General features: G+C 40.5%; 1 protein-coding gene across 1 annotated transcript in view; it reads left to right on the top strand.

The window, feature by feature from the left end:
• The first annotated feature begins 84 nt into the window (after positions 1-84).
• The window catches only part of SLC25A13 (solute carrier family 25 member 13), a 99336-nt gene continuing 82427 nt past the window's right edge, over positions 85-16993 (top strand). The window contains exon 1 of the mRNA XM_059843456.1: positions 85-230. Within this exon, the coding sequence (XP_059699439.1) occupies positions 219-230 (12 nt within the window). The 5' untranslated portion in view covers positions 85-218. The remainder of the gene's footprint in view (positions 231-16993) is intronic.

Genomic DNA, 16993 nt, shown 5'->3' with positions numbered 1-16993 from the left:
GCGCGGAGCCCGCAGGGCCGGTCCGGCCCGTGCCGGGCGATCACGGGGCCGCGGCGGGGCCGGGCGGGGGCGGCGCCCCATCCCTGCCTGTGCGAGCGAGCGGTGACGGCCGGCGCTGGCGGGCTGGTGCGCAGGCGGGGAAGCTGCGTGCCGCGGTCGGAAGGGAGGGGAGCGGAGGAAGGGAAGGGACGGGAAGGGGTGGCCGCGCCGGGCACAGCATGGCTGCCAAGGTAAGGCACCGCCGCCGGCGGGCGGGCGGGCGGCGGGGAAGGGGCCGCGGCGGGGCGCTTGCCGGGCTTGACCTCGGGCCTGTCCTTGACGAAACCCGAGGTGGCGCCTCCTCCTCCTCGCGGCTCGGCGGCCGCTCGCCGCCGGCCCCGGGGAGCGGGGGGTGGGCAGCGGGCGGCCCCCGGCCGCTGGGGCTGTGTGCCAGCGCGGCGAGCATCCGCAGCTGCCCGCGCCGGGAGCAGCGGGCCTGAGCTCCCCTTGCAGTGCATCATCGGCGTGCGTGACACTGCACGGCGCCTCCCGCGGCCGGTGCCGGTGCCGGTACCGGTGCTGGTGTCAGCGCCGGTGTCGGTGCCGATGTCGGAGCCGACCTCGCTCTCCCCGGCGAAGCCCCGCACTGCCCCGCCGGGCAGCCGTGCTCTGGCCCGGCCGCGGCTCTGCCAAGCGCATTTGGGCCCGGTAGTGCCTCAGCGAGAGCCCCGCCGAGCACCTCGTTACGCAGTGTACAGATACATCCAGATACACGAGCACACGTGTTGTGCATGCGGACGGCAGGATGCAGCGGGTTCTCGGGACGGCGGCTGGCAGGTCCCGCAGTGGGCACGGATGTTGGCCCTGACCTGCTTGCAGGCCTTACCGTGATTGTCCCTTTCTGCTTTTTCTCCCATTTTCTCCATGTACCTTTTTTTACCTTCTGTTTTCACATCTGGTTATCATTTCCAACAATTTTTATTCCTCAGTGTTGGCCTGTCAGGTGGATACCTGCTCTTTAGGCTTTTTTTGCTGATCAGATGGATAAACAAATTGAATCACCTAGTAATATACTCCTATCCCAGAAAAAAAAAAAAAAAAAGCCGTTAGCTGGATCAAGGCTAAAGGGAGAAAAAATTAGATGTGTTGGTTTTTCAAAACTTACTAATTTCATTAGGTTTCATATTTGAATACTGACACTTCAAAAAGAAATTACTCCATGTCCTTTTATTGAACTGACTGATGAAACTTACATTGAGGAAAAATCAGGAAACAGATCTTCCCCAAACAACTCAAAGCATGGCTCAGTGTGGCCAGAGTTGTGTGCTCCTTTATTTTAGCTAGGATATGATAGAGCTGCTTTGGTCAGCACCTTTCTCAGTAAGAACATAGGTTACTGCATGCTCTTTTAGTGGATTGAGCAATATTTGATTCCTCATTGCTGGTGCATATTAAGCAGTCATCCCCAAATCTTGTATTCACTATTTGTGAATCTCAGCTGACCTATCTAGACTTTTTAAAAATTTTTGATTGCCCACTGGTCCATACACACATGTCGGTTGCATCTTACCAAACTATTGGTGTTTAAAGACTTAAAAGTCTTCTGTTCTCTGGCTTTTTGAACCTTTTACTAATTTTCTCTTTTCCAAAGAGTAGTTTGTAATCTGCAATCCATTTTAACCTATGCTAGTCACATACTTAAAAATACTTTATGTGTAGTTAGTGTTTGTCTAATCAGGTAGACATGTGTGCTCCATGCTACACATTTGCATGGTGCCCTTTTTCCTTAAGCTGGATTTCTTGCACAGTTCAGATCCCTAAAATCTACACAAGCATATGTTGGAAAGACTCAGCACTTTAAGAGACACTTAATTGAATATTGTATATGTCAGATTACATCAGGCTTGTCAGAGAGATACCCAATAAAAAGAATAATGGCTTAATTGTCATGTCATAAGCATTCTTGGTGTATTGCAAGGCAGAGATACAGTTCTTTGTACCCCAGGGCATACAGTCTTCACATAACTTCCAAGGAAGGCTTCTGGTTTGTAAGCCTAAACACATCCTGAGAGACTTATGTTAAAAACAAACAAACAAACTAGAACTGGGAGCAGCTAGAATGGATTAATTACATTACCTTGTGGGACTTCAATGGGGTTTTGTCTTCTTCAGCTGAAACAGTTAAATACAGGTAAATTTTTATATTGAGGTCAGTAGCAAAATGTAAGTAACATTTTGTACTTTGAGGGTAACATCCAAGCTTAGGTTCTGCAAGCACACGTGTGAATAACTTCACCACAGAAAGAGCTTCTGGGCCTGAAGTTATTCACATGTGCTTGCAGGCACGCGCCTTGATTTGTGTTCTAACTTCCTCACTGATGCATCTCAGTAATGTTTGCCTTTTTCACCTCAGCCAAACAATGGACTGGTGAGTTAAATGCTTTTTCTAAAATTTCTTTAGTACTTTTTCCTTGCCAGTATCCTGCATGACCGCTTCCTTTAATTTTTTAATTATACCCTTTTAGGCATATGAGTCTTTGGGATTGAATGTAGTTGGTCTTTGCTTGCAAGATTTCAGATGTTGACATATTAAGCAAACTCTAGGAATTCAGTCTCTCAAAAGGAAAACCCAAATGGGATACTGTTAAGGCTGCATAGTTAAGCACTCAGGTATCAAGAAATGGGCACTATAGCCCAATTTAATTTCCTTCATTGTATATAGCTTAATGTTTCCAACTTGCACAGCATTTTAAACAATGTGTGTTACACATAAGTGTCTTTTCTTAAACTTTGAAAACATTTTCTGAAACTGTTTTGGTAAAACTCTGCTATAAATTATATTCACACAAATTTCCAGTAAAAAACAGAGGTAAGATTTTCTAGCAGATTTTTATGCCATTGGTAATTAAATTACCATCCTAGGTACTGGCTTCTTTTTCTGCAGTGTGCAAAAAAAGAGGCGATGTGGAACATCTTTATGGTAATGCAGGTACAAAGCACTAATGCTTTATGTAGTGTGTCCTGCTTATTTCTTCATTTTGAGTGTTTAACGATGCAATCACAATGTTGTTTTTCTGCCCTTTAGCCAGATAGTTCTAAAGAGAATTTACGTAGTCTAGCTAATACCCCTTGCTGTTCACCTGGTGTGTATTTTACAGCAAAATTAAATGTTTGTGTTGAGTGAATGTCAGTTACCCTTGATCCCTATTCTGTCTGCTACAAGTTCTGGGCATAGCTGTTGTCTCATGCATGTGCAAAGTGTGACTTGCTGTCTTTAAAGTTCTACTGCTTGGTAAAATATAAACATATTTTCAGTGGGAGATCCTAAGGTATGTCTCGACGAGACTTCTTTCTGTAGTTGATTCTGCCTTTGCTACTATGCTACTTTGTCTGTTCAACTTAAGGTCAGAAATTGACATTCATAATGGAAGCTAGTATATATAATATTTTTAATCTTTATATTTCATAACCACTAAGCTACATTCAAAACAGTTAAAAATTGCATTAATGAAAATTCCAAACTCAAATAATTTTGATAGATAAAGCCTAGTAAACTGTAAAAACAGAGGCTTAGCATGGAAACACGTGAACACCATTAAACTTTATCTCTGCTGTGGTTAGCATGTGAATAAACTTTGGTAATTGTATGAACTGCGTACTAATGATACAGAAGTTGATTTTAAAATACTGTGGAATATCTCTGTTTCTAGTGTAATTGTTTTTTGTGTGTTGTGTGTGAACTTTGATCCATTGGGCACGTACTGGTTGCCTGTACTACTCAGAATATAAAAGTTACTTTAAAATTATTGTCTTATGAACAAAGTGAGCACAGAGATCGCATGCTGAAAAAGCTGTGAAATGACTGTTCAAGTGAAGGCATGAACCTTACATCAGTACCCGATGGGACTTGCTTGCATGCTTAGTTTTAAGTGCATGTATAAATCTTTTTAAGACTGTCAGAACCACATCAATAATCTAACAGAAAGAGATTTGTTGCTGACTTATGTGACAATATTTGGGATAGTTCTAATGCAAGGTAAAGAAAATTAGTTATGCAATTTTCATGTATTTAACTTTTTTTTAATTCTCTTTTCTCTTGTGTTTTTCTGGAACTGTTTGTTATGGAAGCTGTATCAGTGGAGATAAATGTTGTTTCTGGTTACTGCCACATCTACCTTTAAAATCCTAAACCTTGTCACACCAAAAATAGTTAGACCCCCAGGCACAAGCTCCTTGTATGTCTTGGTGTTACTACAGTCAGACTTCTCACACTGAACACCCCAGTCCTGCAAGATGCATCACCTCAGCTGTATTAACTGGAGTTCTGAGAGGGATTGATACCACTGGCCCTGCCTCTACAAACCTTTTTGTGTGCAGAAGCAATCCAGTGCCTGCCCTGGATGATGTGAATTAGTGAGGTTTGGGTAAGCAGCGACTGAAATGCAGGCACAGTGGCAGTGCAGTTCTAAATAAACACGATTGCAAACAACGCCAAAACTATTAGATGCTGACACAACCATGCCACTTTGATTATTTTGCTGCCATGCACAGCCAGTGTCTCCTTTTGTGCAACATACAGCTCCATTTTGCCTCTTTGTTCAGCTCCTTCTTCTGTGCTCGTTTTCCTGTGCTAGCAATAGCATGCAGTGTGCCTGGGAACAGATTAAATTCGCTCTTCTTGCCCTCAATCGTGCCATTCTTCCCTTCCTCCAGCAAAATGGAAGAGGAGAATTGCATTGCATTGGACATGGATTTGTTGGGCCCTCAGAAAAGAAGAGGTGAGGGATTCTGGCATCATGATGGGCTCCTGTGTCCATGAAAGGAGTGGAGTCCATTGTGGACAGGCTCCAGCCACTCAGTGAGATCAGTTGTGGAGAGAAAAGTGGTTGGTGAGTAAGGAGAGAGCAATCTGTTTCCCTGAAGCACCTCTGAGTTTAGGTACTATAGATTTAATAGTGTTATGGCACTTAATGATACCGTGGTAATTTTTTGGATGTGAAAGCACTGTGCAATATCCACATGGAAAGTCCTGCTGCTAGTCTGTACAGGTCCAGCAGTGCTTGCTCATGCATAGTTATATTTTGGATCTGTGCAGAAATATGTAAATTCATATATGCATCATAAGACTCTTCTTTCCACTTTCCCCTCAGAAAAAAACCATGTATTTATGCTGCTAATGACTTATTACTGCATCTTGATTTCTTAAGAGACCAGAATTTGCTTGATAGAGGGACATTGAATTTGTATGAGTGCTGATAACTTCAGACCTTTTCTAAGTACAAAGTAGCATGACTGATGAGTGCAGCTGAAGCAGAGGAGAAACCAAGTCATTTCCTCCACTGTCCTGCCTGTCATAGTTTATGTGTTTGGTTTCATTTGGTTTTTTTTACTGCGTAGATCTTTGCTTATGATGTGTACCTTCAGGAGACCTGGTTGAGTCCCAGTCTCACAAGACTCACAGCATGCAACAGGGCCCACTGGCAAGAATAATCCCAGGAAAGACAGTCATGGAGCAATTCTGCTGTGGAAAAATTCCATACAGTTCTCTGCTGCAGTGGATGCTGAGTTACCCTGAAAAGAAGCTTTATTACAGTGGGGGTTTTTTCTCAATTGAGTTTACCTGTGTCTTTGTATTACTGTTTCCTCTCTGACCCCACCTTTCCTTATCAGAGCAAGGTGGCGGCAAGAGGAGGTGGTGGAAGAGGTTGCTTTATGTCTTCAATGTGTTAGGTACTGATGGCATCGCATGTTGCAACTGCCAGTGCTTCTGGCAAGTTTTTGGAACTTGCTCCTTTCCATTATGGAATTGCAGGATGACTTGGCTTCATGTATAGCCTAGGAGAGGGCTTCTGGACACAGTTATGTGTATACCTTGTCTTTTGTGATGCCTGCTGAAAAGTATTTAAAGTTATCTGGATTTTATTGCACTGGGAAATAATCTGCTCTTTCTATGCAGCTTTGTATCACAGGAGGTTAGAGGAGCTCTTCGAAGTGTGCCTCAAACCACATGTTAAAGGCACTCCTGGAGCTGTAATGTAGACAAGCTTACAGCCCTGAATGATAACAATGTGTGTCTTCTGACCAGCTTGTTTAGGCCAATATCTATTTTATTTGTCTATGTTGTCCAAGGAGTATGACAAGGAGGTATGTGATATTGTATTTCCTGGAAGATGGAATGAACGTGCTGCTGAATTTTAGCTTAATTTTTGCTTTTGATCTATGGAATTGCCTCTGCTTTGGCTGTAGAATGGCTTTACCATACTGAATAGAGCCTGTGTGTTCGTATGGTGCCAAACCTAAACTTGTGTAAGGCCTCTAGCCATTACTTTACTGTGCTAATCATGCTGTTTTGCTTTAGCTACAACATCATCTTCAGGAATGGATGTTTTGTGGTGCTAGATAACTATGGCTAGTAAAATGTAAGGTTGCATGTTTTCTGATGCATTCTCTTTCTGGAAAGTATCTGTATCTCAGTCATTTGCAGAGAGACAAAGAGGTCCTTATAAAAATACTCTATATTCAATTGCTTTGGAATAAAGCAATTTCAGCTGAAGCTGTGTTAAAACACTTAAAGGAGCACTGTAAATGCAGTTTTAAAAATAATGTCATGCTATTTACAAGATCTTAGAAACAGGCAATTGCAATTATATTCTTTACCAAAAATGTTACTTGACCTGAACAAAATCCAGTGTGTTAAAGGATGAAATTGCTCACAAGGAATGGGTTGTTGGCATTTTTCTTTTCCTCTGAAGAGGGAAAAAAATAAACATTTGAGAGAGAGAGTGGCAAAGTGACTGCATGTGCACCAAACTATGTGCATTTAGAGAAGAAACAGAAGAAATACAGCTTGTCGCAGGACTAATCCCATTCCTCTTGTTGGATACATGTGAGATCCCTAAACATCAGCTGCTGGATTTATATATTTATGATGTGTTGCGTGCCTAGGCAGCCTGCCAGAAGTGTTTTTGTGCTGACTGATATGGTCACTCTTTCAGTCTCCTTGGAGATCTGCCTTACACTCTGGCCATGTGAAAACTAATTTAGAAAAAGATTATTTTTTTTGCTGTTCTTTAGGCTGACATCTCCATGCCTAACTTTTTTACCCACTTGACTTTGGAATTAAGAAACCTACCAGAGCTGTCAGGAATCGGTGCCAAAACAGCCAGTGTGCTCATTAGGGAGCATCCAAGGCAGCCAGTGGGATATGAAAGAATAAGGATGAAGAAAAGGAAAGTCCCTGGAGGATCTTTACAGAGCGAGGTTTGCACCTCTGTTGCAGGCAGGGTCATTGCACTGTGTTATTATCATGTAACACAAGGACGGGGGCAAGAGGTGTGGGCCAGAACCTGATTCAGTTTCTAGCGATTGTTCTACCCTGCTGAGAGGGGGGAAGATTTGGATTCTTTGTTGCCAGCAGTGTTGATGCACTTTGCATGAGCGATGCCTCCCGCTGCCGCAGCTTCCGAGGGCTGCTGCCTGGTGCTCACTGCCAGTGTGCATTGGACGTGTTGCATGTGTGGTTGCTGGGTGCCTGGTCAGTGTCTGAAGTGTCTGTACATGCTCAAATCAGGGCTGCAGCAGCTCTGGATGTGCACCTTGGGAAAACTTCTGGAATCCTAACACCTTAAATTGCATGTGACTTTCTGCTTGTACAAATGGAATGGTTTTTGCATCATGCTGTGACTAGAGGTAGTGGAGTGTGCTAATGGATCAGACCCTCAGAGGCTGAGCAAAGTGAAGTTTGCAAATACACAAACACAGTTTTATTTGTAGAGAGTGCTCTGAGATGGGCGGACTTATGCCCACAAAGCCAGACCTTTTAAAAATACTTCTAAAATCTTAGTATCATCATTACTCCATATCTTTAGGATCTTACTGTTTCTTCTTTGAAAGCCAAAGCTAGGCTAGACCGGGTCTCTAGGACTGGTTTTTTGCCTTCCTGGTGCTGGGCTGATTGTTTTCTCCTCTGATGCCAGGGCTGAACTTGCTTCTGTTGGTTGGGTTGTTGTGGAGAGGTACCTGTTTGTTTCCTGAACGGCCAGGTCACTGCAGTTTTTAAAAGCTGGCAGTAGCCATGAAGTTGTGATTTCACTAAATAACGATTCAGTGGCAATCCTAGGGTAGTGTAATGGTGCAGGGGTGAATTGGAGTGGATAACTGACTGGGAAAAAAGTGACACTTTTTTTTTTAGTTTTTTAGTGTATATAAATTGGTTTTGTTTGCATCAGATCAGTTCCCTAGTACCGTTCACAGCAAAGCAGTTTAAAGAGTTATGTGGATGGCACTGAGCACAGAAATACCTTAAGCTGGAAACCTGCAAAGGGTTGTTTAGTGTGACTGCTATAGGAATATTTACTGCTGTTCATTTATAGATACTTTTACATTTTCCACTGCTTGGCAGAGAAGTAAGAAGGCAGGGTTTTTTACATTTGGTAAGTGGTTTGTCTCTTGTTAGCCATAGATAGCCATAGAGGTTGTAGGGATTTTTCCTGAAGGTAGGAGGTGTGGTGCAAGAATGTAGCCATGCGGATGTAACTGTGATATTGCGTAGGCAAAATTGTGAGATTGTCATAGAACTAATTGGTCAACTAATTACTCACAAGTTATTTACATGCCAGTAGGCAAACATTTAAATTGAAAGAAGGAAAGTAAAAAATGGAACTGAAGCACCAAGAAAGCTTTGTCAAAATTTTTCTTTTAAATATTTATACTCTTTTAAAGTATTTTGTCCCATTTTCTCTGTATAGCCTAATACCTGGACTGATAGGAATGTTTTTAAAAGGAGTTTTCTGAGTAAGCAGAAGTTAAAAGTCAGACTTCCCTTGCAAATGGCTTCTACTATTGTGTTGCCTTTTTTTAAAATTAAAGATATGTCTCTGATTGGCTTATTTATGTATTCAAAAGTGACCCGACTTTGCTGTAGAAGGAGTAACTGCCACTTGCTTTAAGCATGTTTGTGGTTGGTTTTGCCTTGATGAGCCTAGCTGGTCCCTACATGTTTTTCTAACAGTGCTGATCAGCCTTAGCTCGACACAACACACAGCAGATGACTGCAACCTTAGTCTGTGGGAGTCAGGCAGCTGGTGAAATTCTAACTCTGAGAAATGAAACCCTAACTCTCCAGAAATCTGGGAAATTAAAGGAGGATGACTTTGATGACGGATGCTGAAGATGAAGGAACTTTGAGAACCATGTGATAATCTGTGTTTTATTTTCCTTTGATTGGTAGCTTTTGAATGATTGATACAGATGTGAATTGTTAAGCACTCTGTCATTTTGTGAATTATCCATATTAAAATGTATAAAGGTCAAAATGAAAAGCAAAGCTACAGACAGGTTTATGCATTTGTGGTTTAGGTTGCTGTTGCCTTTATGGCTTATGACCTCCACATGCCCTTGGTCTTGCTCCCTGCCAGCGAGTCCATGTTAGCATCAATAATATTAGTTTATCCCTTCGGTAGAAGACCCGATCTCAAAGGCTCTGGACAAGAGCTGGAGGCAGGGTACTCTGAGCACAGACACCTGAGACCTTTTCTGGGATTTGTATTTGTGTTGGTTTTTTTGCTGTTATGTTTTTTGTTTTGTTTTCATTTGATTTGTTGTTGTTTTTTTTTTTAACCCAGATATCATATTTGGAAAACTTAGGCAATCTAAGTTTATTTTAATAAATAGTACTACCATAACTGGTGATTGTTTTAGTGTTTCCATTCTTAAGTGACAAATTTTCTTTACTCCGCACATCTCTGTATTCTTTTCTCATTTTTGACATTCATACTGTTAATATTTTAGGTGACTGTGATTGCAATGAATAGAACAGGTAACCTCTCTTGAGACTGTTAGTTCTTGCTCCACAAACTCTCCTTATGACAGGTGAACCCTTCCCAGCCCTTTTAGTGCTGTTTGCATTATTGCCAGTTCTTTTTGATGAAAATCAGGTGCAAATGATGGAAAAGGATGTTAACTCCGCATCTTATCGCACACCACTGGTTAATTAAATTTAATCTTATGTGGAGAGAAACGCAGTCAAATATTTATTCTGACCTGTAAGATTACCTTTTTGTCAAGTCCAGTGCTTTGCAGAAAGCTAGTAATGAATGTACTTCAGCACCTCTTTTGGGTTTCTAGAGCAAGATTGTCTGGCTGCAAAACAGACTGATCAAGGAGGCAAATAGTTAATGTTATGTTGTAATTTGAAGAAGAATCCTTTAGAAACAGCATTTTAAAGCTCATTAAATGCTTTTTGACCAATATATATTATCTGATAGAAGCTGCCAGAATACAGAATTAAATTCACCTGCTAAGGTCCAAGTTTTGGTGAGCTGGCAATAATAGTCCTAGAGCTGTAGTTATCTATAAAACTGTTGCTAGATTATATTGAGATTAGCCACAAATAATATAGCTGGAACTTGATTGTGTCTTCTTTTCAAAACAGAAATATCAAAGAGTAATTTTACTTGAAGGGTATTAGCATTACACTTAAAGGTTGCAGTGTCTTTAAATTATTTTCCAGTCTTCAGGTCCCACTGCGAATCAATCCCATGTGAAGATAATGTACACTGTAACTCTTAATGTCTAGTTTTTTTAAAAAAATCCATCAGTTTAAAAATTTCAGGGCTTTTAAAGGTAATTTTTGCAATTATTGGGACCTATCAGAAGAGTAATACATGTGTTTTTTTCAACTATGATTGTTATGGCCTTGATGATTAAGGTAATTGAAGGACTGAAAGAGTAAACTTAGTTTCAAAGCTAGAATACAGAAGATGTTGTGTAGTTAGATGACCATAGTTATTAGCCAACCTTATAAATACATAGAAGCAGAGTTTGTTTTCCCTCCTCCTACAGAAGAGGAGACTGAGAGGAGACCTCATCACAGTCCAGAACTTCCTTATGATGGGAAGGGGAGGGGCAGACACTGATCTCTTTACTCTGGTGACCAATGACAGAACCCAAGGGAAGAACCTGAAGTTGTGTCAGGGGAGGTTTAGGTTGAATATTAGAAAAAGGTTCTTCACCCAGAGGGTGGTTGGGCACTGGAACAGGCTCCCCAGGGAAGTGTGTCACAGCACCAGGCCTGACAGAGTTCAAGAAGTGTTTGGACAATGCCCTCAGGCTCATGGTGGGGAGGGCATTGTCCGGTCACCTTGGGGATGGTCCTGTGCAGGGACAGAGATTGGACTTGATGATCCTTGTGGGTCCCTTCCAACTCAGCATATTCTGTGATTCCGTGATTCAGATGTTTTTGTGTAATTAGTATTCTGAAGTATCAAAACCATGGCTGTTGAGCTAAACAGCTGTTGAGCAAATCTAAAATATATCATTCCTGAGCAGTTGTGGAACTGCACAGGGAAGGAAGTGTGGGGAATCAAAGTCTGAGTATTTCCTATAGAGTTGAACAGATTTCTTCTACTGAAAACTTCAAGAAAAAGATGAGAGTAGAGATCTGATATAGTTGAATTTCACTTGTTGTTTCCCCAGTTGAGTTTATTATTTGTCTGTTTGTGACAGTGATCTTGTTGGTACTTCCTTTGTAATTGAAATTTGATTTACTGGAATTCAGATTGTTATGTAAAGTGCCATTGATCAGAGATTTTTCCAGCTCCATGCACTGTTTTGTATTTACCTTTTCACATTTTTCGGTTTCTGTAGGTGAATACTACCTGATCTTTATTCTCCGAGGATTTAAAAATGTTCTTTCCTGGAGCCAAGCTGCATTTCTATCTGAGAAGATAAGTTTAAACTTAATAGGAAATGGAAGGTTCAAAGAAGGTTCTTTGTCAGGTTGGAGTCTTTTTTTAGAGCTGGCTTTGCAAGGAGATGAAGAGAAAAAATTAACTAGCACTCGCTGTGCTTTGTTTTTCATTCTGACATTGTGTAGAGGGAAAAATGCCTGTAAATTTCAGAACATAATTTTTTTGCCCACTACTTAAAAATGCAAGGGGAGGAGGCTTTCACAAGGATGATCTTAAACCAAATGCCAATCATCCACCTAGTAGGAGGAAGAAATTCTATATTTTATATAGAATTTGTCTTTATATTTTAGTTGTTGTTTCTTTTCCCAACTTCCCTGAACTCTCTCAGCCAGTAGAATCATCATTCTGAGGGGTTTTGGGTTTTTGCTTCAGCCAACAGATATATAATTCTGGGAAGTTATTGAAAGTGCCCACTTCATCAAAGTAGAGCAGTAAATTAGAGTAGTTTTAAAGAAATAAATTAGAGCAAATTATTCAATGTTGGAGTAGCTTGAGCGGCATCTGACTACATCTTCCGTCAAAGGTTGATGGGTGTTAATCAAAATGCAGGTAACATCTCCAAAACATGAAAGGCCGTCAGCAGGATCATGACACAAAGATTCTATGTCTGTACATGCAACTCTGGTTTGAAGGCCTGTGTTCAAATGTGTAGACATGTGGTTTCCTATACTGAGAAATAAAACCTCCTGTCTAATGCCTCTTGGTAGTGTGTGGTGTATTTTATGGTGTGGCTTTGCTTTTTTTTTTTTTTTTCTTTTTCCAGTTCTTTTATATCAGGTGCCCTCTACATCTGCTTAGGCAAGTCTGGGGTCTGGTGTGGGCTCTTAGTGTGGGAGAGACTGAGATGTTGCCTCATATCAGTAGCAGGGCAGGAGTCTCCTTACTTAAGAGACTTAATTGAAAGATATGTCCTGCAATAGCAGTTGTGCTATCATCTGTCCTTTGTTGTGTGGCTTTCCTGTCATATCTGTCCATTGCATGACCTGATGTGTAGGTCTTAATTTAGGATAGAAGAGGTCTGAAAATTAGTACTACTGAATACAAACAGCAGACTTCATTACTGTTGACATTTTTCTCTGCCTTGAAAATACAACCTATTTCCAGTCTTCCCTGAATCCTTGGCTGCTAAAACCTCTTGGTCACGTATTTTATTATTGTAGCTCTTTATCATGTTTGACAACTACTATTTGATGAAACATCGCTGATTTAACAGATCTTTGACAGAAGAAACCTTTAAGTGAGGCGCTGAGTATGAAAAGCCATTAGAAAAACACGGTATGTAAAAATACTGCGTCTGCCTGATTCCTTCTCTCAGCCCATTGTGCAGTCTGAATCTGACTAGAGAAATCTTCACGTGTTTGGGAGAAGAAATTTTTGAATAATTTCACATTTCCATTAAAATAGTTTTTGTCACTGACATCAAGTCAGCCTTCCTCCTTCCTGTCACTTCACCTGTCTAAGACTGCTTGCCATTGTGTGTCAGTCTAACTGGAAACTACTTTCTAAAGATCATGAATTAGTCCCATGTTGATGCTGTTCAAAAGGAAGAAAAACATGGCAACAACAAACTTTGTACAACTGCTTTTACTCTGTTCACAGACCTAGATCAGTAACTTGGTCTGAATCTTTTCTATCAAGACTAACTGGTGTGAAGCAGCAGGTTCAGTCTTTTCTGCATGGTGAAGATTATGCTACAGTAGTTTTGAGCCTCTTTTGTCTCCATAAAGAAAATAGTGGTGTAAAACTCTTTATGACTGCAAAACTTTGCAGTTTGCTTTTGGTTTTCCATTACATGTAACCTATAGATTCAGTATCTCAGGTAGGAGAGTAGCCCAGACCAGAATATTTAATTCTTAAGTGTGCAAGCATTCAAATCCTGTATAGTTGAAATAGCACTTAATAGTTCCTTATTCTGTGTGCCTTTGACAAGTTGATAATAAATCAGATATTTCCCCCTTTTCTGTGGATGTGTGGCGAGAGAAGGAAGTAAAGAGAGCACTGAACTCTTGAAAAATAGCTTAGCAAAATATGCACAGAAAGACTGCCAAATACACTTGTTTTCCTCCAGTGTTTTTAGGAAGTTTTATACAGAATGTGTGCCTACAATTCTTTTGTATCTTTGAAAACCTGGGGCTTTGTCTTGTGTATGACCCACAATTTGATCAAACAAAGGTGTATATAATGAAAACTAATGTGAGATCTCCTAGCTTTTCTGTTCACTGCTGATTTTCTGGGGTAGTGCAGGTTGTGAAACCTGTGAGGTGTAATCACTGATTGATCACCCAGCATTCTGGGGGATTTTTTGCCTTTTTTTTTTTTTTTTTTTTGAGGTAAAGCATTAATTTTTTGTTTTTCAAAGTGCTGGATCAACTGGTCAGAAAGAGTTTTTTTGGAATTCTGCTACAGTTTTGACAGTTTGGGCTAAAATGTAGGATACTGTGGAATGGCAGACATGCTGTTCTGAATTCATTTGTTGATGTCAGGGTGCTGGCATTAACCCAAATGTCCAAGGAATGAAATGGAAGAGCTCCTGGTTACTGAGACATTAAAAGAAAAGTGCTAGGTCTTCTCTAGTGTTTTAAACACTGCTCTATGTTTGTTAATCTGGTATTTTTAGAGTTTAGTTTGACTGCAGAGCCCTCAAAGCAAATGGAAGTCCATTTCTTGGGAAAAAATGGTTCTGTATTGTTTACCCCTCTGCTAAAAATGCTTTCCTGAAAGTGATTTTAAGGATTTTATCTTTAAATTCCCATCTTTAAATTCCCATCTTTCAATCAAAATGTTCAGTTTGACATCATCATCATCATTTCCACTGCAACCAAGTGATCCCACAAAAATGGAGGGCAATGCAGCAGAAGTAAATTCAATGTTTTAATGAAACAGTTATTGCTTTATGCAAATATCTATGATAAAATAGATTCACAGGTGAGAAGCCAAAATCATTCAAGCTAAAATCAGGATAGTTTGTAATTAAAATGCTGAAAATGTTTCCACAGTTTCTTAAGGAGATGAGAAGATTTTAATTATTGTTGTCAGGTATCTTACAACTTAAGTGAATTATGGAATGTTGTGAACTCTAACAGTTTTGACTGAGGTGTGGCAAGTCAGTGGCAGATAAACTTCTAGGATTACAGTGACAGCATTGCATAAAAAATATAGGTCTTCACTGGTTTATTTTATATTCCTGCATGAAACTGTAAATTATTTCCAAGTACCCCCTTTGATAGCTTCACTTTTTGTTCCGATCTTTAGCAGGAACAAAGGTCACACAACCAGAGTGTCCTGTGGCAGCTGTGTAATCTGCTAATATTTAAACATCAAGCAGTTGTTTGTTGTTAATATTGAAGGTAAGAATTGTGAAATAAAATGTTAAACTGCCTTTACTTTGTACTCCCTGTCTGCAGGGAGATTATCTAATAAGTTTAAACGAAAACCCATGTGGTGCTAGTTGGACAAACAGTGATACCCTTGTTTTCAAGCAAAAGAGAGTATGTTTGCAAACACATATTTTGGCATATATATTTTGAGATGACAGGTAAAAATCTTTAAGGGAGAGAGATACTTTGTTCATGTGAAAGTCCATATTTTCCATAGTCAGAGGCTTATTAACATATTTATGTGGGAAAGGTGGATAGTTACTGTAGCTCAGCTTTCACAGACCATGGCCATGCTTCCTATGACCCAGTATGCCACTGTGTTGAGTGCTGTAGGGATATAAAAAAGAAAAATAAATAGTATACTTTTTGTGTTTCAAGTAAGAAAGTGTTACCTTTTGACCAAGTATGTTCTGGAATGCTCCTGTTATTTTTGTTAGCTATGGAGAAGGGTTCCTGACCACAGGACTTTAGCTTTTCTTTGAGTCTCACCATTTATAGCCTTTTAATAACTTGATGTGTGTGATGTTGTTTCCCTTGTGCAGGTGTCATCTGTTCTTTTTAAGATTGTACATCCATAAGGATTCATGTCCACTCCCACACCCTTCCCAGTTCTCTGAGCTGCTGAGGTGTAGCATTTTGAATAGAGCTGAATAGATGGAATTGATTATAAAGAGGATCTTGGAAAGTGAACTTCTGTCTTCAAAGAAGAAAACACAACACTGAAACAAAACACTTTTACCTGTCAGTTATTCCTACATAATTCCTGCTGTGCAATAATTGGTCAAGACATGTAATATATAGGAACTTTTCTCCAGCACATTTCTTTACCTGCTCATTCACAAGCACAGTCACAAATTACAGATTACTCTAGCAACGACTAAAGATGCTGCCTATAAACTTTCCACAAGTTTATGGAGACTGATTGCACATAACTAAATGATACAATTTTTGTTTTATTATTATTATTATTTTGGTTTTTTTTTTTTTTTTTGTAATTAGTAGTTATTTAAGAGCAGGTCATTCTGGTTATGATACTCTTCTATGGCGCTACTCCATGTCTCCTTTCTTCAAAAGGCAGCAGGTTTTTGTTTATTGCTGCAAACAATCTTGCTCACTCACTGGGACCTCATGTTGACATCTGGGAGAGAAAATTATGCTGAAACCTTTTTTAACATTGTTCAGGGTGTCCTTGCCATTGTTGGTTCTTTAATTCATGAAGGTGTCAGATAAAGCATGGGATGCCTCCTTTTAGGTCTCTGTGTGTCCTGTATGATGTCAGGTGCAGTTGAGGACTCTGAAGACATTCCCTGGGAGTGCAGCATCATGCCATTGTTTTGAATCTTTGGATTGTGACTTTTCTTGGTGGAAGAACCTCTTAAGGCTGTTATAGTTGCTTTGTGCTATGGCAGGGCAAAGTGAGTGTTTGGGTGGAGGTTGGGGTTTGAAGTCTGAAGCCAGCTGAAACCAGGAGTGATTGCCTCCATTAAGCTGTGAACTGTTGGGAACCTTGAGCACCATGAGTGTGGGTACTTTGGAGAGGCTTGTTACCAACTTGTATGTTGCATTCAGAGATGGATCTCTCAGAGCTCACTGTTGCCCTGCACAGCTGTGAGATGATGTTTTCTGAAGGTGCCACCTCCTGAGAACCATGGTGTTAAATGGCCTTTTGTCTTGTCACCTACCCATTGCTTCATCCTGGTTAAACTACATATTTTATGTTAATAACGTTGAATGCCCGGTAAGATTCATGCTGCCCTAACAGTCTGCCAGTTCTCTCTGACAATTTTTGAGTGATAACGGAGTCATTCAGTATCTTCACTGCCTGCTTTCTTCAGAAACTGCTTTCAATCTTGCAGTTGTTACACTGGAGAATTTGCCTATCCTTTG

Source organism: Haemorhous mexicanus, chromosome 1 (assembly GCF_027477595.1).
Source record: "Haemorhous mexicanus isolate bHaeMex1 chromosome 1, bHaeMex1.pri, whole genome shotgun sequence".
In the NCBI taxonomy this organism is placed as follows: domain Eukaryota; kingdom Metazoa; phylum Chordata; class Aves; order Passeriformes; family Fringillidae; genus Haemorhous; species Haemorhous mexicanus.
The sequence above is the reverse complement of the archived record's forward strand: the minus strand, read 5'-3'. Positions and strand labels throughout refer to the sequence as shown.